Below are 25,738 nucleotides of genomic sequence, written 5' to 3'. Positions count from 1 at the left end.
CATACCTTTTCCAAGCTTGGGATTTGATGAAATCAAATGATCAAATGACGCCCTTTACGTTTAAAATTGTTTGCAAAAATAACGCCGGTAGAAAAAATAAAACCGGGTTAGATTGTTATGATGTCATTTCCGCTGTTGAGTCTGTTTTTCTTCCATATACTAGGTGGTAAAAAGATCAACATTTTTTTTGTTTTCTAAAAAGGCCTTAAGAAATAGCGATACATCATCCTGGAACTGTTTATGCAGGAATTTTTATTCTTTGAAATCTTCCAGTGTTAAAGCAACAAGAAAACATTTAGAATGTCCTTTGGTGGAATCTTATTACACTCGTTATATATGTAAACTGATATTCTTTGATGCCAGCACGTTGCCCATACAGAGAAATCTCTGCACAATTAAATGAAAGGAAAAAGAAAAGGACTAAATAAAAAGTAATATTTTTCTCTTATCTGATTAGAATTAAATACATTAACAAATTGTCTGGTAACACAAATAGGCAATAATACAAAAAATCTACATTGTACATTATTTCAAGAAAAATAACTTCATTTGAATACAAAAGGATAAATACACTTTTTGTCCTATAGCCACTCTTGTACAGCGGGTGAACGCCGCATCTCACCGACGCAGCGCCGCGAAGGTATACAAGGGTATGACTGGCTTGAGTTTTATTGAGGGGGCTGTTACACATGTGCATCACTGACATCGGACAAAGAAACCTTTCAACCAACAAGGGTTACAGAGCAATGTTCACGAAAGCACGGGTCGGAAAGGATTCGGGGACTGAAGCAGGCCAATATGGCAGCTTTTACAGATTTCCTTATACCCACAATGCACTGACAGCAAAGAATGCCTCGAGTCGGTCGGTCCGCGCGCCGGGCGAGGTACAGGAGCGCACCAGGTAGGAGGAGCGAGTGTTTTTGAGATTCTCTCCCCGTTTTGGGGGCTGGCAAAGCCATTGCGGTTCGACAGCGGGCGGCTGCCAACTGGGCTGGAGTCAGTCTCGCCGCGGGGCCCTGCCCGTAACTGATCGATATGGCTTAGTTCGGTCAGGCCTTCTGCGCTTGTACGCGGGTGGGGGTTTTGTTTTCCCTCTCTTTACTCCTTTTTCGGTCTCGGGGTCAGACGCTGGGGTTTCGGTGCGTTTCCACGCGGCAGGCGGACGCGAAGCGGTCTGCAGGTGACGCCGGGCCTAGCAGAGGCCAAGGCCGGCCGCGCCTAGCAGCGCCGGCAGCAGCAGCACGGGCCCCTGCCACACCGCGCCCTGGCCCGCGCTCGGGCCGCAGCCTCCCGGCTCCCTCTCGCACTTCAGCTTCTCGCATAAAATGCCGGCGTAAGCCGGAGGGCACTGGCACCGCACGTTGTTGATGCACGTTCCTCCGTTCTGGCAGTGCAGCAGTTCGTTGTCGCACACGTTCGCTGCAAGATAGCAGGGGAGGGAGGGAAAGAAAAGCAGAATAAATGTGAGTTCATCTACAGGAGAAACTCGCGCTAAAACCAGAATTAAAACGCTACCTCCCCCCTCTTCCTGAGGCGTGTAAACAGGGGATATGTTTTTTTAAACACTTCAGGTTTGATTTTTTACTTTATTTGATATTTTCTCTTTTTTTTTTTTCTTTTAGGCTGTAGTCTTGCAGAACCACATCATTCACTTCAGACCACTGACTATGATAATACTAATGAATTAATATGAATAATGACTAATAATGAAAGAATATGACTATTAACACCTGCCTTGTGCCAGTGTCTGCGTTTTTATAGTTACTACTGAACTGGAGCTGTAGGTGGACGTGTCATTATTTGAAAGGGGCAACGTAGCTAGAGCTTTTCGGAAAGCATGCACAGTGGTTAAAAATGCAACATGGATTTGTCGAAGTAAAAAGATCTGTATGAGGAGGCAGGGTTTTATAATCAAGAACTGCATTTATTAATGAGCTGAAAAAATTCACAAAAAAAGGCAAGCACAGGCAGGAAATTCAGCATGCTCTTTGGTGGGGATTATATGGTATCTAAATATGGAAATAAAAGATAATATTGTGATTTCCATTACAGATCAAATATTTCTCCTTATTTAGATTTGCTGCTTTGGTACCAGGGTAACTGGCATCTTAAAACTACCTTAGACATTGTAGCCTGATATAATACCTTCAGAAGTCGGATTTGACAAAAGAGTTAAGGGAAAATAATACAGGCAAAAGTTTTAGAGCTGCATAATACTATTGTAGTTGAAAAATTGACAGCTTTACTTTGTATTACTTAATATCAGTTGAAATATTTCCCTGGGTGACTATGTAGAGATATGAGGAACATACTACTTAAATGTGTCAATCTGTTTCATTCCAGATGCTATCGCTAGTAGAATATGTGCTAGATTACAGTTCTGTCTTCCACAGGAGACGCAATTTTAGTAAAGATCTTGCACCTACAATCTAGGCAGAATGTAATGGTAAAAATTTTCACTCGGAGAATTAGGGAAAGATTACTTGCTTTAGAAACAGTCTCAACATTATATGCTGTTTAGGCATACCTTAGCCTAGAAATACCCTAAATAATTCAGAATAGGGAAAATATTGTTAATTTTACTTTAAACATTGCTATTTTTCGCTACAAAAAAGTACAATTTTATAAATGTTAATTTACTTATTTTTAAAAGCAACCCAAATATTATGAGAACTAAAATTGAAATGGTTCAAGTTCTTACGTGATGCAATTCTACATAAATCTGTACAATTTTGTGCACTGGCAGCTTTACCGGTAATCTTATCTGCCCTGGCTTGCTTTCAGTAAAATAATTTTCTCACTCTAGAAGGACTGTCTGAACTGCGCTCTAATGTTCTGCATCTGAGTGGGCCAAATAATAGCGCCGTGTGCTAGAAACTCGTAGATGCAATTGAGAAAGAACAGTTAAGTTTTTTTTCAGTGATTCCTTTAGCAATCAAAGATTTTTACTAAGAGCTATGGATTTAATGTTGTTGTCCGGTTTCTGAATTGTAATGTCAAAATTTGAATATTAAGGTACAACAAACACCACATATTATTGATGACACCCATATGTGTGAATTTTTCATGTTCTATATATAAGCTACAAAAAAGTGTTTATATTATGTACAAGGAACAGTAAATCACTACCAAATAAATGTGATGAGCTTGACAACCCGGGAGAAAATAATGATAACAGGCCAAAAAAATGAACTGTATTTTAAAAGTCAATATTTGAGTTACATCTCTTATAATTGAGGCTATTTATCTTTAAAGCTGACTTTATTATTCATATTGCATATATTTAGCCATATCAATATGCAAAATCAAAATACTTTAGCTGATGGTACAGCTAGTGAATCTGCTTGTTCTAGACTACTCATTGCTGGGATGCTTCCTACAGTTCAGGCAATGAAAATGGTGAAATATACGTCCCATCAATACTGACCATTGTTTGCCTCGAATAATTGAGTGGAATTCAATAGTTGATTAAACACCACTTCTTAAACAGCAGATGAGATATTTCACTTCGTGTTTGGCCCAGAATTTATTATCCAAATTTTCCCAAGTATTCAGTAAAACAAATTTATTTTCCGATAGCTTTCCTATTTTTAAACTTACTTTGACAACTATAGGCTGTTATTTTAAGAGGCCGCCAGCCCCGATGCTGATCTGTAGTTACCGGTTGCTGGAGCTGGGTGGCTGAAGTGGTGTTCTGCTGCATGCTGGCTGTTCTGCCTGACGCGCTGCTGCAGGCTGCTATCAACTGTCTCTAATCATGGCTGTCTACAAAATTCTGGATACAACGTTATAGGTGCTGATTTTTAAATCCAACCATTTATTTCTCATTAGAAAGTTTTTAAAATGTACTTAAAGAAGGGATGGATCAAAAGCTTCTCCTTTGGTATCCTTGCACGCTTTTAAAAGTTTGCCCACAGAAACGCATTAAAGTAAAAACAAGTAGATTTTGATGTTTTCAGCAAACTACTATGTAGCTGAAAATTCTTGAATTGTTAATCTTGTTGTGTCACAGCTTTCTTTTCCTCAGTTTCGTCCTTGTATCTCTTTCTCTTGCACACACACATATGTACACACATATATGTATCATGTAGATAGCAACTGTGGTGATTTGAAAGTTCAATGAAAACATTCTGAAAATGTTATGAAATCCCATTATTTATTTTTTGCCAATTTTGTTTTAATTTTATTCTGACCAACTCTAATACCATTTCCACCTTCCTGAAAGCACGGTCAGGATTACTTTTAAAACTTGAATAAACATAATTAGTTAATATTAAAGTTTAGGAATTGGATTTGCTATAGCTAATGAGTGGAGCACATCAGCAGCATAAAGAAAAGTACTTTCACTGGAGCACTTTCACTGGAATTTAAAACAAAATTTATGCCTTAAACAAAGGTAGTCGACCTGCTGCCAAGACCAAAGCAAGGCAAGTATATTAATTGTTGTTATAAAAATTAACACCGTTTCTAATGTTAACACAGTATTTTTCTAGGAGATATATATATATAGGATATATATAACACATTTTATTTCGGAAGAGGCTGTGGGCTTTACTCGGAGAAGGCAGTGAGCTGGGAGCTGCTGAGCAGGGCAGGAAGGGCCAGGACCTTGCAGCCCCCCGCTCTGTGCTGAAGCGCAAGGAGAGCTGGGCTGCTGGGGCTGCTGGGGCTGCTGGGGCTGCTGGAGCCCAGCATCTGCCTGGCCCTTGGTCCTTTCATTTCCTGCAGCAGCAGGAGCAGCCAGCCTGGCAATACGGGGCTTTGCTGCCCTTGTACCCCTCCTGCCTTCTACCTGCCATGCCCTTGCCCCTTCTTACACTGCAAGCAGTGAGATGTTGCCTCCACTGCTGAGAGGTGTTGAAGCAGCTCTGCCTTGTCTTCATCATTAAAAGTAACAATAATGAAAAATTAGTTTGAATTAATCTGAAAGGCATCAGGTATCAAGTTCTGATCAAAGAACAAAACACGGAGAAGCGATGCAAGTAAAAGAACTAATTCTGAAGTAATCATACGTGACTACTAAGACTTGTGTGGCTGAACTAGCTGTGGGTTTGCTGGCAGATCTTCATTAATTAGAAGACAGAACATCAAACTGAGCACTTGAGAAACAAACCAGGGAGATCTGATTTGTTCTGGAGAGCTCTGCAGGCCTTTTGGGGGGATATTTCTGAGCACAGTCTCCAGATCTGTGCTACTGTGGGAAGTGAACTATTTAAAGTAAAATAAAGGAAAATATTTCATGTTATTTTCATAATTCATCAATTTACAATCTAAGCTATGGTCCGATTATGGAATCCTTAAAACACTCTACAAAGGAGACAGAAAAAAAGCCACATGTAAAAATGGAGAGCTGTTTGAAGCTTTCCTCTCCTTGGGGCACCCCCCCACACACACACCCCAACAAACCCCTGCAATTAGTAAGAGATATTATTTTTTAATTAAAATGTAAACATCTTTTCCAAAGTAATAATTAATAAAATATTGAAGCCTCTTTTTTTAGGATAAGACCTCTATGAATGATGATGGAAGATGCCTTGCCACGTCACAAAATATTCTGATTTGTAATTCCAGTGTTACTACATTTGGAAATGGAATAAAAAAGGAAAACAAGGGGGAAATATCCAGTCTTTCAACCATCTCAAGCAGTTCAAGGGGTAAGTGATGTGCTAGTGTTTCATAGAATTTATATTGGGTATTTAATGAAATGTATTGAGAGTAGCACAGCTGTTTGACAAATGTCTACTTTCCTCTTAAATGTTCAGATCTGAACAACACATGAAAATTCCTGAGTCTGTCCAAAGCTCGACTTTAATACCTTTGCAGCTTCTTGAAAGAAAAACAGGCAGCCAGCTGTGGCTGACACTAGGTCTGAAGCAGCAGTACAGACACAGTGACACAAATGCAAGTCTTGCTCTCTTCAGCCTGGAGTGCCGCCCCCGGCACGGCAGCGTGCCGCTGGCTCACCTTCGCGCTGCTCACCGTGCCTGGGCAGCTGCAGAGCACACGCGCAGGGCTTTCGGGCTGCCTGCTGCTCAGGCAGAAAAACAATATGCTTTTGGCCTTGATAATTTCTTTTAGCCTCCTGTCTTTCCCAAAAGCCATCCAAGAAGGGAGAAAATACATTTTGTGCCTTTCTTTGGGCTACCTTAATTTTTGTGCAGCTTGCCTACAGTAGCGTCTTATTCAGGTGGGTCAGCCACATGAATGTGAGAAAGGACAGGCTATTGACTTAAAAGAAAGAAATGAATGTATTCAAAAGGACACCCTTTTTGATCTGGGATAGGTGGTGTTCACTTGCTGCATCAAAATCTGGATTTATTATGAAATTTTCATTGTTTGTGGAAACAGCGTAAAGACCATTAATGATAAAGTCACAGAAAGAAAACTTTTTATGAGGTCCTTGCTTCCTTTCTTGAATTAAGTCTTTCATTTCAAGCAATGTTTTGTATGATCTCTCCCATCACTATTTTTCTTCAGTGTGCTCTTTTTGTGGTATCATTTGTTACAGCCTTCTCTCTCCCTCTCTCTTTAAAGCCAGCTCTCCACTTCTCTCCTTTTTGTCTCCCAGATCATGAGTATTACAGTCCCTGGACAGGTTGGTGGGTTGGCAGTTCTGAATATATTACACAACATTTTGGTCTGTTCTAAAGCACTGATGCAAGCTTTGACCCTACTTCTGCTGCAGTGAATTTTCCATACTGTTTGTCAGTAGTTCGTGTGAATGGTACTACTGAAATCATGAGAATTTTTTGACCTTGGATTCCACCCATTGTTCAGAACTTGGAAAGCATGCAGGTCTAGTGGCTGAAGAAATTATTCTTGGTTTTTTTTCCCCCCCCCCTCTAATGCATCTGTTTCCTTGGTACTTCTTATCTAGTAAAGAATGTTACTTGAATTCATTTATGAGGAAGTTTTCAGCACACATGCTCACAGAATATTCTGTCTTGGCATAATAAGTGAGTAAAAAACCAAGCATAGTGAAATCCGTGTTTTCAGTAATGATGTTCATAGGTAGCTTCAATATATGCAGCGGTTGTCTATATATAGCGAGCTGTGAACAGCACATTGAAATGCCATGGAAAAATTAGGAAGTTTCATCTCACTACATAAATAAGTTCAGTAAATTGAGGCCAAGCACGAGCGATTTCTTGTCAAATACAGAATTAGTTCCTATGAATACTATAAAGATTCTGTAACTAGACCTGCATTATTCTCTAAAAATGTGATCATTTAATCAATAAATGGTAAAAACAATCACAGAATATAACTGAAATTGCAACAAATGAGGAAGCTTGTGTGTATGCCTAATAGGAATACGGGCATCTACACATACATATAGCAAGCATGCACAAGAAAACCTCTGCAGTTGTGAAGGTATTAGTAATATTTTTCCCACAATTTGTCAAATAGACATTAATGGAATTGGGGAAAGCAAAACAGTCTCATTCAAAGGCAAAGGTTTAAAATTGTTTCCAGTTCTATCAGCACATAAGTGACCACAATCAAAATATTTTCAAATTGCCAGAGTTCGCAACAACCAATTATTTCCATTATTTGGAAGCAATCCTAAAAATACAATATGTACTTGTAATGTGTTAAAGATATCTATGTGTAGCTCCACTGACTCATGAGATTTCACCCATATAAAGTAATTATTAGGAAGAGGATATAAGGGCATGGGGAAAACTTGTAAGTAGTCAGGCTTCTGAAAGGTTACAACTATTGCTGTTACAATTAGTGTTGCACGGCGCATGACAAAACCTCAAATTTTCCTAACTTAAGTATCTTACTTATTTGAATAACCACTGGCTAATAACTGACTAGCAGGTTTTGTCACTGAGATTTCTCCCACTGCCTGTCTTCCAATTAGATCTACTGTTAGATTATTATTAGAACTTTTATTGTTACCAGTTACAGTTACTGCCAAATGGGTTTTAAATGTTTTGCTACCACAACTACATGTGTCAGTGTTGATCAAACTTCTTCAGTGGTTTTAAACCACAGACATACCTGGTATGAAAACCAGCTATTGCTCTTTTAAACGAGATATTCATAATAATTTGGTTTTTTTGAAGTGACACTAATTCAACATTTGCTGTAGTGGGATCAGTAAAACTATCTTTGGATATGGTCAAATCAAGACAAGGTAGATGCTTTGATAGCATGAAAACTGGCTTGTGCTTATACACTGAGGCACATTCTGAAGCTAAGACAAAATAAATCAGTGTAGACAAGTACAAGCCTAAAGCGTATCTTACTGTGTCAAAATTACAGTCATAAAATGACTAACATTAATACAAAGATCTCCAGTGCAAAGTTGAACCAATGTTGTGATTAATTTTACTGCCAACAATACAAGGAAATAAACATTGACTAAGTGAGAGTAGTTTCTAAAGGCAGACATCTCCATCTTGACTTGTCTTAGAAATGCCCATTAGAGGCACGATTGAAATGACACTTGATTTTTTATCAAACCAGTTTTATTAAGTTACCTAATAAGTGAATGAAAAGGTGGGTAATGGAGGTACTGTGTTTGCTGAAAATTTCTGGTAGAATTTTTAGATTGTTGGCCTACACGTAATTTCTGTTCTTTCTGCACAATTCTTACTTCAAAGCTAAGCCAGTTCTAATCAAATTGCAGGAAAAGTCCTCAGAGTTTCAATCTTTCATCATCAAGAAGATGCAGCTACTATTCAGAGTTCTCCCCAGCACACAGACACATGGTGATTCCTCTCTCCTGTAAATAGGGACCAATTTATCCTAGCATCCACATGGGTAAGCTGAGTTGATTACATTTCACTACTGAAAGCGCAAAACCCTCTACAGAACAAATTTTATTTTAACCACGGTATAAGGAGAGCAGAGGTAGATAGTTACCTTCTTTCACGGGTTATGTCTGTGCTTTCTCATTTTCCATCTCTATTCTTAATTAAAATAATTGGATTTAATTAATAAAAGATAATTAGAAGAAATACATCAAATATGTCAAAACGACAAGGGGGAGAACTGAATTTTGGAATTGATACTCCTGCATGATAGAGAAGCCATAATAGTTTTGGCAGAAAAAACACAAGATTGCTTGTTAAAATGTCTGCAAACAAATCCAGATTTAATTATCTAAGAATTATGGTTGAGATAATACCTTCCAATCTTCCTCAGTTTCAGGAAATGATCAATTAACCTTTCGGTTTTCTGATTTTGATGGTTCTAATTTTATACTTTTCCAAAAGAGGATGATTCCCAAAGTGGTGGTGGTGGGGGAATTCTCCATTCTTTTTATTGCTTTGCTTATGGAGGAGCACCACTGAATTGGTATGATCATTATCATATTTTAGGATAATCTCAAGAGAGCACTAAGCTATATGATAGCTTTAGTTTCTCAAAAGGGACTACATACCCCCATCATTCATATTCCACTTACAAAGCTGTAAGCTGCAGTGCCATTATTTCTATCTTCCTGGAGATAAATGAACATTCTTACATGATCTGTCTTCTCTTCCCTTAACTAGGAAGAGAAGCAATTGAAACTACTGTGTGTTGGTTTTTTTTTTTTTTTGTCTAGTGCCAACAGCAAGGTCGGGGTTTGGATGTAGCCGCTATCAATAAAAACTGGCTAAGCACAGAAACTCCTCAGATAGAGCAGATGAAGTGGTCACCAAAGGGCCCTGTGAAGAGTTGGAGGGTGGGATGTGGTTCCCTAACACCAAGCAGCTACTGCCATTAGAGGTGCTGGAGGGCACTGCAGACACTTACACGGAGCTGGCAGGTGTGTCCTGCGACCTACGAGAGATTTGGGCTTGTGGGAGTGGTGGGAGGCGGCCGGGGGCTGCCTGTCTCGGGCAGCTGTGCTGGGCAGCTGCAGCCCTCCTGCCCGCAGGCTCTCCACCCACGCGCCGCCCCGCCCGCGTTCGACGCCTGCTCTGGTCCGGTGCAGCTGCGCAACACGGGGCGCGGCTCTTGCGGAAACCCCCAAGTTGTGAGCGAGAGCTGTGAAAAGCCTCACCGGGGGCCTCTGCCGCCAGCCCGCGAGCGCGTTTGAACGCAGGCCCGCACCTTGGTCCTGGCCCGAGCGACCCGGTGGGCTCGGCCCATCCTGGCCTCGCACGTTCGACCTCTCCCCTGCCAGTCCCCTCCTGTCTCCCCGTGGCACCGCCAGCTGCCATCGCTCCTTCGCAGTGGCACTGGGCACCTGCGGGCAGGCCGCCCAGTCCTGTCCAACAAGCCAGGAGGGCTTTGCCTGAACAGCAGCATTTTCAGCTTCATGCACGGCAGCGGTACTTTCTTAAAAGTTCCCAAGCACCGTTAAACAGAGCTGCAACACGCACTGCTTTTACCAAGCGCAGAAAGGCAGAAGAAAGCCTGGAGAGCAACGCAAGCAGGAGCATGCAAAGGTCAGCGATTTAAATACAAGATTATGAATTATGTAAAAGGCTGAATGTTCCTGCATACCTAGCTGCTAGGGTGTTTGACTTGCAATAATGTTTTGGACACAAAAAACGCAAGTAATTTCTCTTTGTTTACACAGGCAAAAGTTTCTCTTCCTCCCAACGAATGCTGCATTGAAGACTTCCAAAACCCATGAAATAATCCCACACACTTACTACTTTATTTGGCAGCAAAACCAAAGATAACCACGGCTGAAAATATTTCCTAATGATTTAGGGGATTAGAATTATTCTAATAATTATTTTCCTAAATTTTTTTAGGGAAGGAGAGAGAGAGAGAGAGAATGTGTTGGTGGTTTCTATTAATAATGACATTAATTCCACAATAGTACTAATCTGAGGACAAATATTGGATTTACTGGTATTGCTCAGAACATCTGCATGGCCCTGGGTCCTGAAATTCTTTGTAGACAAAACTTAAAATTATTTTAGAGAGCTGCCGAGTGAGAAATTTAAGATTAAATTGTAATCCTATGTTATTTAATGACAGTATTATAAAAAATGTATTCTCTCATAATTTTTTGTTCCCCAAATAGATGATACATTTGTGCATGTGTGTGTACTATCTGGCAATTTGAGCAAAAGTGTTCATGATGTGTTTGATAAAGAGGAGGAGGCTAATGAGTTATTTGGTGTTTTTATTGCCCAAAGCAGCATAGTTGTAGCTCAGTAACGTATGTCCTGGTTTTGGTGTTAAGAAAGAGCTAAATTCTTAATAATCAGTTTAGTATCACTCAGATGGTTCTGCAAATTTTATTTTACAATACCTGCTGTGTATAGCAAACATCATGTAGAAAAATTCTTTGAATTCAAAGTAATAATTTTGCATTGTAATGGCTAGTTTTTAAAAGCAGACTTAGTTGTGTTTATTTATTTTTTACACATAAGCTGTTATATTCGTGTCAAGTTAATTTTGAATATTGCTATTCTAAAGTTATTTGTGATCTAAATTAATTTGAATGTTGCGAACTTTCTTCTCGCTCCTTTGGCTTACAGGCAATTGCATGGGGCATTTTGAAAAATTAGTTACAAAATCTACTGGAAATATATGTTACGATCAACTTCTAAACTACATAAAATAGCATTTGTAATGGAAACATCAGCAATCTTTAATTACACTATCATAAATATAAAAGATAATAAAATGGAATGGGTAGGTAACTAAAAAAAAGGCAGTCACACTTACATAAGTGTGACACATAATCAGCTATGTTACAGTGACCACAAGCAAAGGTAAAGCCAAGTTTATATTTATATGTCATGACATATTCCTCTTGTGTGCATTTTTCAAAACAGAGAGATTTAAGATGCCGGGATAATACTCTACAACAGGAGACCAAGACACCAACGTGCAAAGTAAATGGCGTAGAATCTCTCAGGAGATGAACATTCAGAGTTTATGTGAACATTAGTTACAATGCAAAGGTAAAGGTAAAACATTCATATAGTTCCTACAAAACATATGCAATGTGAGGGATGTTTTTTTCTGTTAAAACAACAATGCTGGGAATCAGATGATCTTTCTGAATCTACACTGACTTACTGTTTTGAATGTGGATGAAATGCTTCGGAGTGCTTTTGTTGAGCTAGCTCTAGAATGGGGATGAAAACACTGCCCTGTAGGTCTCTCAAAGCTCTTCAGAGTAAGAGTTGTTACTGCCAGTGAACAATGAAGTTGATGCCAAGGAAAGTCAAATGATTTGCCTATGCTAACAAAAGAAGGGAACAAACAGAGGTCCTGTGAATTCCAGTTCTATTTACTAGATTGCACTGTTTATTAGATAAATGCAACAGCAGAGTTGATTGTTTCCAAGGGAGTTTGGAGGCTCTCAGCTATAAAAAGGCTTATAAACTATGAAGTTTAAAAAAGGAATATGCAGTCTTGTCCACTGAAGTGTCATATGCAATTGTGTAAGATGTTTAAATGTTCTGACAATTAGAATACCAATGTCATGTATGTACCTCCTTCTAATCTCACCAGTCAGAACTTTAGCAGCTTCATATTCATGTATCAGGAACATGGTAAAGATTTGCATATGTTTTCTATCCCCTCTGCTTTATCTTGGCCTTTAAAAATATTATCTGTTATTGTCTATTTTTAATTATTACAGTAAAATTAAAAAACAACACTCAATAGGCAGATTCTTATATCATAATTCCTTTCTGAGATACACTGGATGATAATACGTTCTCCTGTAAGTGGAGTTTTAATTGGTGTAATGCTTTACTTTCCTACTCTTTTCATCAGAATATCAATAAGATGACTCAAACAGCTGGTGTGTAGCACTCAGCAAAAATGAGAACTAATAAATTAATGTATCAAATAATTAAAGCTATTAGCTGCTTCACGATAGTTTTCATCAACAATATTTATTGCTACACAGAGGCTTGCTCTAGGTATCATTGTGCATTTATCTTCATGACAGAGCAGCCATTAGATGGGAAAACATAGATAATAGATGCTTGCTTTCCTACACAATCTTCTTCAGGCGCACTAGTTCTTCTGCAATGTGCTATGCAGGTGTAACCAATTTGATAGACTTAGCCAGTGTTTTAGCTGAAAACACCTTTAAAATTGACTTATAATATCACATCGTTCAGCAAAAATGTCCAAAAGATGTGCACACCAAAACACAAAATAACTGTCATTGTTTATCTAATTATATTGGCTCTTAACAAAATTTCAAAGTCTCTGATTATTTATTTGTCTTTTCAAAAACGATGTTTTGGTAAGTACACAGTTAGAATTCATAATTCAGTATTACACACTGACCGATACAGATGAAGACTGCATGCAGGCAGCCTACATATTTTTCACAATATTATTATGCAGGCTACTACTACTAAGTTATTGCAATAGTAACAGGATGGCACTAATCTCATTTTATCAACTCTATGGTTTTGCTACAATGTAGAAAACACCTGAATAACTGGCTTAGAATTAGAAAAGAGAGCACTCAACGTGTTCTTTGGGGTTAATGTCTGAAAAGTTCTTTCTACATGCATATGAACTGAAGATAATGCCTCTAACATGGATGTTGATATTGCTAGCTATGGCAAAATGTTAAGATAATTCAGGATATTAAAAAGTCCAAGGTTAAAAGACTCTCATGAGTAAGAACTGTTTCCCTCTGTGTTTCATACGGTTCTTGCATTACTTTTGACACGCTGATTAACATACTTCTATTTCTGTTTATCAATCCTAATGCACAAAGGTGTTAAAATTTAATTATTAGTGAAGACTGAAATAACCTGAGATCCTCAAGGAATAGATAACTGTGAAGTATTATTTAACTTGAAAGTACTTCCTTTATTTTATTTAAAATTATTTTCTCCAATTTTTAGATTGTCAAGTCATGCCAGAGTTGAAAAATAACAAAGGTATCTCCATTAATCTAGACAAAATAAATTCCTCTATAATCAGTGTGTTATGTATTTCTAAAGATACCAATACCCAATACCAAGGGTATCAATACCCTTAAACTTCACAATGAAAAGAAATAATTGTGTTACTCAAAGTCTTCCTCTCGCACTTAAAACTGAAAAGGCAAGACCTTGGTCATTTTCCTATGCTCCTGAGAAGCTGTGCATATAATGTTACAAACTCATATACTCACCTTTGGTTTAGAGAAGGAAGGGTGACACAAGAAATGCTCAATTTTTATGAAAATGTACTTCTAGAATGTTGTATATTCTTTTAAAACATACTGTCCGAGTATACTTTAAAAGGTAATGTCTGAGTATATTTCTTTGTAGAACTCTCAGACAAAATGGAAAGAGATTTCTGCTAAATAGAATTTGGATGATGACGCTGTATTTCCTGGCAAGTTTATCTCTTTGGGCCCAGTCCTGTGCTCTTCCCCCAGCCGTCGCCCCTTGCACACCTCTACCTTACATACCCTGAGCCTCCCAGCTCCTAGTGCGTGCCTGTCTTCTCTCTCAGCAGCCTTGGCAGTGATGGCAACGGCAATCTCACTTCTCCGACCACAACTCCTCCAGAACTGTGTGTTCCTTTACATTGCCTCCTATGGTGGGAGCCAGTGTTTGCTGCATGCCTGTGTGGAGTGCTGGCTGATGGGTGCACATGATGTTGGAGGGTGAGAAAAGGCTGTAATTCCAGGTAGGATGACTTTTCGTAGGGCTGGTCTATGCCTGGACCCTTGTGAGGGGTCAAACACTGAGGCTAAACACCAAGCCTCTTCCTGCTCCATGAAGCCACGTGGCAAGCGCGGCTAGCCAGCACGTAAGGCCAACCTCTGCACAGATGTGCCACCTCGGGCAGCCGAGACACCAGTGTGGTTTCTGCTCAGGCTTGAAACACCGGCCCACCGAAGCGAGAGCATGAGAGGAGTGTGAAATGCAAAGGTTTTATGCTGCCTTTGTGAGACAGCATTTTTAAGTGGTAACATGGCAGATCTGAGTGGGATGAAGGTTTTCTGAAGACTGTAAGAAAGCTAGAGAAGGAGTAGCTGTTAGGCTAAAAGAGAAAGATGAGTGCTAAAGGGAAGTGCTTGGAACTGGAACAGAGGGGCTTGGGCCACAGCCAGGATGGGTGGGAGGAGGTGAGGGAGGTGCTCAACACATCTTGGCTGGCTCAATGTTTTGTATTTGCAAAACAGTCAAGGTCTTCTAACGGTGCAGCGCAGCGTGGGCTGCAGCATCACTGCTAAGTTGTCATGTTGCCGCTGAATAAAAGAGAATATATAACTGGAGTACACTTCTCTAAGCATCTTTTCAGTTGTGTTTTAAATTGGTAATGGTTTTGCATGAGCTAGCAAAGCTCTCAGGTCATTGCAGAAAAAAAAATTATAGCAGTGTATGGCTTTATTTTGATAGGCGGTGTAAATCTTGACCCAGATTTTCAAACCTTTGCAGAAGTTATGCTGTGTACATGCAGCCTTTCGTGTTTTTCTCCCCAGTTGTGTACCAGAGGGCACGTGTGCATGTGTAATTTGAGGCATTTCAAAACATCTGGCTCAATTTATGGCACATTTGTGTTGTAATACACTTTTGTAATCTGTCTGTAAAGGTATGTGGAATAGGATGCTTCTTCTGAGAACTGAAGCCTCCTTGCAGAGAGCTGCACTTTGCTGCATAGTGTCAACATAATGGGGCTGATTTAAGGATGCTATGTTTGCCCTCAATATGAATGTCCTTGCACTAACGGCCCCAGTTTAAATCTCATTGTGGGATTCTCCTGTTCTTGAAATCAGTAGGAAGTAAGCCAGGTTTTTGAACCTTGTGAGAGTAACCTGTTCTCCTTGGATGCCAGTCAGTGCTTATTGCCGCACTATCAAAATGCAGCTTCAGCTCTTCAAAGAGCGAGCTACATGTGGTGAAACTCTCTTTACTCTCCTTGGAAATGAAATTCTAAACTCTTCAAAGTAAGAGTCCTATTTCAAGGATCTTCTGGCTTAAAAGGGAAGTTCATTTCCCATTTAAAGTATGTGTAGCATTCAGAGCTCAATGATGCAGCATCTCATTAGCAGAACACCCTGCTGAATTGTCTCCTATGGACAGCTATTTCTGTACTGAGGATACTGGAGGCGTTTGTTCCTCCCGCACCTATCAGGGTATATGGGGACTGGTTAGTGTATGTGGGTAACAGCCGGTAGCTCTTCTGATTGTAGCCCTTCTGTATCCCTGATCTGTCGCTGCTTGGTGCTATTTCTTCAGGCTAACCGAAATAACTATTCAAGGGAGAATTCCTCCTCCAAAGAGATTATGGCTGAGCTCCTTATAACCTAGAAGTTTTGAAGTGCAGGAATAGATTCTTGGGTCCACTGGAAAAGCCTTCAAATTTAAGCAGGAGATAGAGTAAGAAGAGGGGCTAGCACATAGGTGTCGTAGAAAGATAAAGGTGTCTTTGGCTGCTTAGAGATGCTCAATATACAGCTCGGCCACTGGCTCCATAAGCTAGAGCAAAATTTTGGTTTATCCACAGACAGATTTTGTTATGCTTTATTCTTTGTACATCTGGAAAATACACAGGGTTTCATAAATGTCTGAAATGTCAGACAGATTTGGAAAGTTACTCCACTCAGTCTCTAGAAAGGGAATGAAGTGGGTAAATTGATCTGCAAACAGAAGTACAAATCAAAATATTGTGTCTAGATTCAGCCAGTGGCATCAGTGCAATTGTTATTACGTGGTTTTCCACTTCCAGCTGAACAAAAAAGCAGTCATGGGAAAGAAAAAAATAGCATATAAAGAAGTACTTGTCCAAGCTGTAGTTATAAAAATACAAAACAGTTGTGGGCATAATGCTTTAATCATTGTGGACCCCAGCTGTATTTTGAAATCAGTGATGTTAATGAACACAGTCTCTTTAATATCATTATTTCAAGTTGATTTCAGTTATAAGTAATCTTCTATAGACATTAATTACCAACAACTGAATTACGATCAAACTCTCTCTCCCTTCTCTGTAGAAAACTTTTAACTTCCAGCAGTCACATTTTTCATTTCTCACCTGATGATTACAAGTAGAAGTTTTATTAACAATTTAATTATTCTCTTTAGAAGCCAAGATAATTATAATGGGCTTGACTTGGCTGCCATTAAAAGTCTCGTTTAATGATTTTGCCATTGACTGTAGAACAATGTGAGAAAAGAACAGTTTGTAATCAACAAAATCGTATCTCAAAATTGTGCAGGGATGAAAGAAATTGAAAGAACAATACTGTTAGTATTTTACGGAACGTCACGGTGTTTTTGTATGGGCTATCAGTCCCCTCTAAATATATATTGGCTGAATCCCATACAGCTGTATTCACTTTCATAGTTCTTCATATGAGTAGCTTGACTAAAATTTGTGCCGTAAAGGGTAGCAGTCAAAGATGTGACAAAAAGCTGGACTGACATTTGTAAGATCAAGCTTCTGTTCCTGCTTTTATCATACCCACGTTCCTTGTCAAAATGTTTACTTGCATGCTTAACTTTAAGATGAATTTGAAGTTATTGGAAGGGTTAGTACATGTCTCAGGAGTACGAATGTAGGGGAAGAGGAGATGATCATGGAGGCACTTACTAGAAAGACATGCAAGGAGAAGCTGAAGGGGCAGAATGCTTGCAGATGATTTGGTGAGCTGGTCATATTAGAGATGCAGCGTAAAGTGAGTATCAAAAAAAGACCACTATTTTAAAGGATTTTTATAAAAATTGCACTGTTAGCAGCAGAGTGAAAGAAAACTTTATAAAGAAATATATTTACAAACAGTAAAGAAAAATGTTGAAATTATGATGAAATGAAGGAAAAAAGAAGAGTACAGACTCTCAGAATTTAGCTATAAGAACATGCTAAAGTACCAAGGAAGGCCAGAAATGATTGAGCAATGTACTAAAGTCATAAAAATTAGTAATTAATTTTTTCCTAAACACATCAGAAGCAGAAACTCTCTAGGAAGTCTCTAGGGCAAATGAATGGTGTGTAAGGTAGGGAAGGAAAAAAATCTACAAAGTATTATCTATGGAAGAGCTTTAGGAGGTTACCAGGCTACTGCCTGTGTCGATAGAGGCATGCTCTGGAGGCGTTTCTCAAAGTTTATACAAACCATTCATAAAAAATGGAAGATAGTCTGTTGCATCAGATCACCAGAAGCAAACAATATTGATCCAAGAATTTTGAAAAAAATGCAGAAACAACTTTCTGACTGTTACCTGTGATTTTACTAATTTAATTTCCAAGACAGGCTTCATTAACTCTAAGAAGGGACTATGGCTGATGCGATTTTTATAAAGAGTTCCAAGGAGATTCAGAGGAACTAAAGACTGGCAAGTAAAACTTCTGCAGCAAGCGAGTGGATGGAAATTGTAATGAAGAATAGAATTAGCAGATTGATGAATGAGCATGGAAGAGTGAACTTTTTGTAGAGGGAAATAATAGTGTACAAACTTCGTAGATGATGTTTTAAGGAATCAGTAAGCGTATGGATGCAAATGATCATGTTGATAATGTATCTGAATCTCCAAAAAGTATTTCACAAGATTCCTCAGCAGTGTTTTTCAAAGAAACCAATAATAGAGTTTTTTGGGTTTTTTTCATGGAATAATCATGATTGAATAATAGGAAACAGGGTAAGAAGAAATGTCAGAGACTACTACTCAGTCCTGTAAGAACTGTGTCAGGACTTACACATGCAGAATTGTGCTAGAAAAGTGAGTGAAGAGTAATGCAATAAAGTTTGGTAATATTACAAAAGTATTGTGGCTGTAAAGACCTTCAGAAGAATTTCTAAGGTGCTGGGTGACAGCACAATAAAATGGTAGATGAAATTCAGTGTTCAAGAGTAATGCACCCCTGTAGGTACTTGGCTTCTACCATTTAGAAAAGGGACCTTGAGAGTAATTCAGGGTATTTTATTGAAAATGTTGACTTAATGCTCTTCATCAGTCAAAAAGGCAAATAGATTCTTGAATTTTTTTAGGACAGGAAAAAAAGAATGAAATGGAAAACACCACAATGTCACCATGTAACTTCATGATGTGCCCATCTCTCGAACACTGCATGAAGTCCTGGATAGTGAAAAGGTATATAGTGCTACCAAAAAAGGTAGAATAAAGAGTGATCATAGATATAAGCAGTTCCTGTAAAAGGAGAGATTAAAAAGATTAGGTTCTTCAGCATAAGAAAGGGAAGATAGATTGAAGGAAAATAAAATATACAGCTATAAAGTTGCAAATGTTATGGAAAAGGTGAATTGGAAATGATTATTCATTTATTCTCATTACCTCTTCCTCCCAAGAACTAGGAAGTACCAAATGAAATTGTCATCCAGCCAGTTAAAACAAAGAAATTATTATTATTATTATTATTATTATTATTACACTTTGCATAATTGTGAACTTGTGCCCAGGATGTTTGGATAACAAAAGTATGAATGTCTCAATAAGCGATTAGGCAAATTAGTGGATGAAAGGCTCATTGAGATCAACTAAACATGAAGGTACCAATGAACTCTTTGGCTAAGAAAATCTGTAAGCTGTAGCTTCCTAGAGTTTAGATGCCTGCGCTGAATGAAATACCACTCAGGCCCACTACTGTCAAATAGAGGACACTGGGGTAAATTGATCCCTGGTCTACCTCAGTACAAGCTTTCTATTTTTCTACTGTAAGATGTTCCGGTGTCTATAAGCATGCAAGCATGAAGATAAACACACGACCCACAAGAGTGAAAGGCTTTGAAGACCAGCTCTAAAATGACGAGGTAAGATGGTCAGAAGACAATAGGGTGAAGTGGGAATTGGGAAATGTAACAAAGGCATTTCTGTTAAGTGTTTTAGTTAAGAGCTCAGATCTTGAAAGGTCTTGATTATTTTCAGAAATTCATTGCTGAACTACTCAACCTATTGATACTAAGTAATAACTCCTTTAGTTCAACTAAATTTCTCTAAAACCTTCAGTCAGATTATTTTTTCTTCACCTCTACAGATTACTCATAGTCAATGAGTAAAGACATCCAAAATCTTTTGGAAAGTACCTCAAACAGCCGTAGTATGCAATTAAAAAGCCTTGAGTTCATTAGCTGTTAGATACTACAATACTCAGCTCTGTAGAAATACGAACCTGAAGTTAGAAATGCTGATTACTTTAGGATTACATCCATTCAGCACGTTCAAATCCAGGGCAGAAACACACCTTAACATCAGGTGTGCCCCTGTGCCTAGAATAACTCTGAAACCCATTAAAGGTGGAAGCTAGACTTTTAAAATTTAAATTTACAGGTAGACTGAATCTTGGTATACCTACTTCCATGGCATCCATTTATCAACGCATAATATTAAAAGGCTTTTTTTTTTTTTTTTTTTTTTTTTACTTTTAATAACACTGGGGGAGCTTAGCTTCTGTTAGGGGAGGCAGTCAGCACCCTGCAAGTTAAACCTATTAGCCCCTTCTAAACTAAATTTTGGTTTTCATGTTGCCACCATTGTGAACAGAAAGATGTCTTGGGAGAACTGTATTTGCACATGCATAAAGGAAGCTAGAACAACAACTACTGAGGTCTTAATAATCAGCACGTGCTGGTGTCAGCAATGCCATCAGCTGCATCGATGTCAAGACAGGAAGTGTTGACTATCTTTAACTGCCTCAGGTCAGTAGTTTTCACCTGCAGTTAAGTAGGATGGAGATTACTTTACTTGCTCCTTAATGATCCTTTTAAGGTCTCTTCATAAAAACGCCCCATCTGGGCGTGTCTGTGGCGCTACTGATCTCTCTATTTCTGCCCTCATAAAAAGGCAGCAAGCAGGCAAATTACATAGAAGTTATGGCCACTGAGCAGGCTTAAAAGGAAAGTGTGACAGATTTTTCAGAGGAAAAGCAGTCCTGCTCATCACTGTTCAGATGAACGTTTAATAATTCATAACAACTAACTGAGTTATAAGTATCCCCTTCAATACGTTTCCAAACGTGAATAGATTAAATGGTGATTGCTATCAAGCTTTATGTTCTATTTCATGTACCTAATAAAAGTTTATCTAGTGGAGCTTACTTTGATTTTTTTTGATCTGTTCCTAACCGACTGCAATATACTACATTAAAATATTTATCATTGTGCTATCAAATATTAACCATTTTAAAATCATCTGACTAAAGAAAACAAATAATGTTACTCGTTTAACTTTTCATGAATTTCCTAGTATTTAGTTGTTCAGAACTCTCCCACGATACAGCACCAAAAATACTGAAGATCCTGGAAATTGTATTCACTCTTCTTAAATTGGGCTGTTTTGAAATGCACTCTGCTCATGTCCATCACCGCTGTTCATTTTAGCTCTGCATGCAGAATCCTAGTTTTGCCATCCGTAAAAAGTTACGATTCCACTTCAGTACAAGAGGATCTTAGAGAGTTCTTTGTTTTTCTGCAGATTAGTGGGGTTTTTTTTCTGCAGGTTAGTGTTTTTTTAACCATTTTTGGGAGAATATAAAACTATTTTTTTTTTAAGGAGAAAGTTTTTAGGAAGTTTCCCTAATTATCCACCTGCTCATCCATCTGAAATTACGTGGCTTTGTCTGGTAAAAATACCAGCAACTTGCTAGTCTATGACATGAAGGATCTAGCGATGGAAGGAGGAGAATACTGATCGCACAGATGTGCGACAGCTGCATGGCAGCCTCGTCCAGCCCAAGTGCTGGCTGCCGGGGCTACGTCGCTCCCCAGCTGAGCGGGTTACGCTCTCCCAGGGTGCTCCTGCTCCCTCCACCCATTGCTGATTCACATCACAGAACTAACACAGCAGAAAACGATTCTTTCTTTGGTTAGCGTCCTGCTGAGTTAGATCTGCAATGGTTCAGTGAAAGGTCAAACAAGCGCCTGAGAGATTGCTAGGGGTGCGGGACTAAACAGCTGGGAATCGGGAGAAGAGGGATTGCAGCACTTGCAATTAGAGCAGTTTAGACAGCCATGGAGTAGCAGCTTTGAAGCCGACACCTGGGCAAGATCAAGAGGAGAACAACCTCTCTGCTCCAATCCAATCCTTCACCTTGCTGGGGAAAAATTGTTCTATGAAAGGTCAGGTGTATAAATGTTGCTACTGAGCGATTTCTTTTCACTTTGGAGAAAGAAAGTCTGATCACCAGGTTATCAGGGTGAATCTCCTGAAGTGAAGAAGTGAATCTCCTGCAGTCTGTTAAGAGCCTGGTGCCTGTTAATGAGCTGTTAACTATGCTAACTAGCCCCCTTTTCTATGCCTCATTCTCTGGCTGAATTAGGACCTGTTATTCTCTTCAGCTTCCCCCCACACAGGTGTTAACTAACTCAATCCCCATCATAGAAGCCTTCCTTCCAGCACAGGGATGCTGAGATAATGTCCTTCAGCTCCCACCGATGCCCCTCGAGTCTACTGCTTCTGCAGGTTCTTCCATTTCCACAATATTCCACACACTTTGTAGGCAGCAGTACTAAAAGCAGATTGAGACTTGACCCCCAACCTAGGCATGCTATAGTAACTATGTAGATCTGTATAATAACTATATAGAGAAAGCATCCTATGTTTTCATCTCCTCTTGTGCTCTTCATAGAGGAAAGATGCTTCACTTAATCATTTTTGTTAAACACAGTGCTTGTGTTCTGACATGTTTATTCTGACTAAAATATCCTCTGCCCAGAGAGATATCAACCTTCTTTTTCTCCTTCAAATCCAGTATGTCATTTAAAAAAAAAAAAAAAAAAAATCCATGATATTCACACTTTGGTGAACCATTTTCTATGTATCCCTGTACCTGTATGGTTATTCTGTGGGTCACGTATTTTGGAATAAATGCGTTAATATGCACATTCAAGTTGTCTTTTCTCAGGTTTAAGAGACCCAGGATATCAGCATGGCATTACACGTAGAAGTCGTCAGCATGCTTCCTCTGAGGTGAATGGAATCAGTGTTTTGCATCATCTGAGAATCAGGCCCAATAACGCTGTAATTTTGTTCATAATCTTGCCTTGCTTGTCTTACATCTGTAAGCCATGCTTTGCCTTGAATTGCAGCAGGGGGATTCTGGATTGATTTAAGGAGTTCTGGATTGATTTAAGGAGAATTATTCTGGATTTAAATTTGGAGCCATTTGAAGCAGAGTCTGTTCCTCTTACATCCAAACCCCTATACAAACACAATTTCTTTAGGCTGCATAACAATCCTGTAAGATGGGTATTGTGAGATCAGTATTTCATGTATAACGACCAGGGGCAGATTGTTCCTGCGGGACAGCAATATTCAGCCCCATCAGAACTTTATCCTTTTCAGCAAATTCTTTCTACGCTCCACTTCCCTCCAGCTCCAAGCACGACAGTGCACCAGTCCCGGCACCAAAACACACGGGAACTGAGAGGACGTACAGCACCTGTGCAGAGGGGAAATCCCACTGCGTCCTGGCCAGCTAAAAGCATTAAACTGCTACTAGTAAAAAGATGTAAAAAGATAGAGAAAGATATAGACGGATTGTCTATGGTTTCCCACCCAGGCAGCTGCAAAGGTGAGCTGGAAGGCAGGGCACCCCGGTTCTGAATTTCTGTTCCTTTTTACAGAGCAGAGTTCCCCAGGCACAAGTTCAGTGTGCAGGTATTGAAGGACTCACAGGATACACCTGTGTACAAACACGTATAAAAGATCGCTAACCTTCAATGGGGGAAATAATTACCTTTTTTTTTTTTTTTTTTTTTTTTTTTTTAAAGAAATGGATGGTAACATAGCTTTTCTTGCTGAATTGTAAACACAAACTTCCAAAAGCAAATGTTAATATAAGTTCCAGGGTTACAATTTCAGGTTTGATTTTCTTTTGCAATTCAATCTACATGATGATTTTGATCAAATGCCTCGGCTTCTAACATTTGTAACACGTGATAAAATGCACACGAAAAAGCTTATATTTAAATAATCATATAATAAGTTGAATGCACACTGTGACAGAATATGAATTGCCTTACTGGCTGCAGAGTAATACAAGTTCAGTCTGGGAGACAGATGCAAGCACTGAGCACAGTCTGAGCATTGAAGGTAAGAGTGTAATCCTTTGCCTGCTTTAATAAAAACTATTTAAAACGAATGAAAAAAGGTAAAATAAACTATTCAGAGCTTGATGTAAGGCATCTGGCTGAAAACTCATTTGCTAATTGTTCAAGATTTACACCATTGAACCAAGATGATATAAACCAGTGATTCACAATAAATAACGCACTGCATTTAACTTGGTAGGAGCTAACTTTGGTAACTCTTGTACTCGCTCTGGGCCTTTGGGCGGCTGCAGGTTCAACGTCTTTATTTGCTCATTGACTGTATGAAGGGAGATAGTGAATAAAATTCATCACTGGACCTGCCCTCACCTTTTTCCCTGTGGGGTCATCACGCTTAATAAAACTTCAAGCTGTGCTGGCCAACTGAGGCTGGCAGAAGAGTCACTTTTTCTTTGCCCGATTGGATAAATACGGAGCTGGTTTTGGAATCGATTCTTGTGCGTGTGAAATTAAGGTGTGTTACTTTTAAATGCTCCTGTATGTATGCAACAGAATGTAGTCATGTGAAATGTCATGGCCAAGAAATACAAAAGATGCAAGACTATGAGCAGTACCCTTAGAAAAGCAAATGAATGCTTCTGCTTAATATTTTGCCTTCATTTTTTTTAAAACTCAGGCAGTTCTTCTGTGTGTAAACGTTTCTACCTTTTGTTACAGGTTCCTCTTATCACAAAGCACTATGGTGAGTTTCAGGCCGCCCCAAAACAGCTGTAGTTGCTGGTTAAATTTCTTGCCAGGCTTGGAGCTTTTTCTTCTGTTGTTGTGTTCATTTTTAAAGGAAATAATTTGATTTCTATAAAACAGAAAAATGAAATGTAGCTGTGTATTTTCTCATGTTTCCGGGATTATAAAAGGGTTTCAGGACCAGACCGTTCTGTTCTTAAGTCGTTCCTCGCGCTTTGACCTACGTACGCACGCTGGCGTTGTCGGTACCTGGGCGGGAGGCAGAGCGCTAAACCCCAGCAGCTTCCCCGCGCGCAGCGCCTGCGGCACGAGCAGTGCTGGGGGGCGGCTCAGAAGCAGCGCGAGGCACGGTCGCTCCTGTTGTGCTGCTTTTTCCGAGGGCAGCAAACCTTCCTGCACCCACCGGACCTTGCTGCCCGCTATGCCTATGCGGCATAAACCCTGAATTTAGTAAGGCAACAGCTGTTGTCATGGCACTTTTTATCTGGGAGGCAAAGTCTAAAATTGCGCCTGACCACTGTATGCAGAGACGCAAGGGATGAGCGCTCTGCCTCCACCCTCAAAGGTTTTAGATGAAATCAGTACGAGAGGTACCTAAATCAATACTTCTGAGGATAATAGCTTCTGTGTCTGTTGCTCATGTGTGGTATGAGTAGACTGCAAGCAGTAATTTATCAAATGATGTATGGTGAGCCTTAGGAAACACCACAAGACTTTAGCATGGGTTTTTCCCAAAAAGGATTACTAACATATAAAACTAAGCCATTTACTAATACGATCATACAAGTAATTGAACTAGCTATGGTATAGATTTAACTTATTTATAGGTCAAGCTTCTGGTTGCCCTAGGTCAATGATTTTTTAGAACAAGAATAGATTTTCTTAATAATGCCAATAGTCTTATGTATAACAAAAAGTAAAAAAACGCATATCTGTCTGTTGAGAGTGTGTGTGTATCCATCTTTGCATATATACATTTCTGTACAGCACAAGCTCAGGGAAACGGATCAGAACCACATGCTACATGTCCAGACAAATAATCTTTTTGAGCTTTGCTCAAATTGCCACACTACGGAATTAAATGAATTGGAATTCTGTTCCTCCATG

General features: G+C 39.2%; 1 protein-coding gene across 1 annotated transcript in view; it reads right to left on the bottom strand.

Moving 5' to 3' along the window:
* Window positions 1–1,192: 1,192 nt before the first annotated feature.
* Window positions 1,193–25,738, bottom strand: part of NTNG1 (netrin G1) — a 154,314-nt gene continuing 129,768 nt past the window's right edge. The window contains exon 5 of the mRNA XM_075711073.1: window positions 1,193–1,419. Within this exon, the coding sequence (XP_075567188.1) occupies window positions 1,193–1,419 (227 nt within the window). The remainder of the gene's footprint in view (window positions 1,420–25,738) is intronic.

This window comes from Pelecanus crispus, chromosome 5, assembly GCF_030463565.1.
Source record: "Pelecanus crispus isolate bPelCri1 chromosome 5, bPelCri1.pri, whole genome shotgun sequence".
NCBI classification, from domain to species: domain Eukaryota; kingdom Metazoa; phylum Chordata; class Aves; order Pelecaniformes; family Pelecanidae; genus Pelecanus; species Pelecanus crispus.
This window is presented reverse-complemented; position numbering and strand designations above follow the sequence as displayed.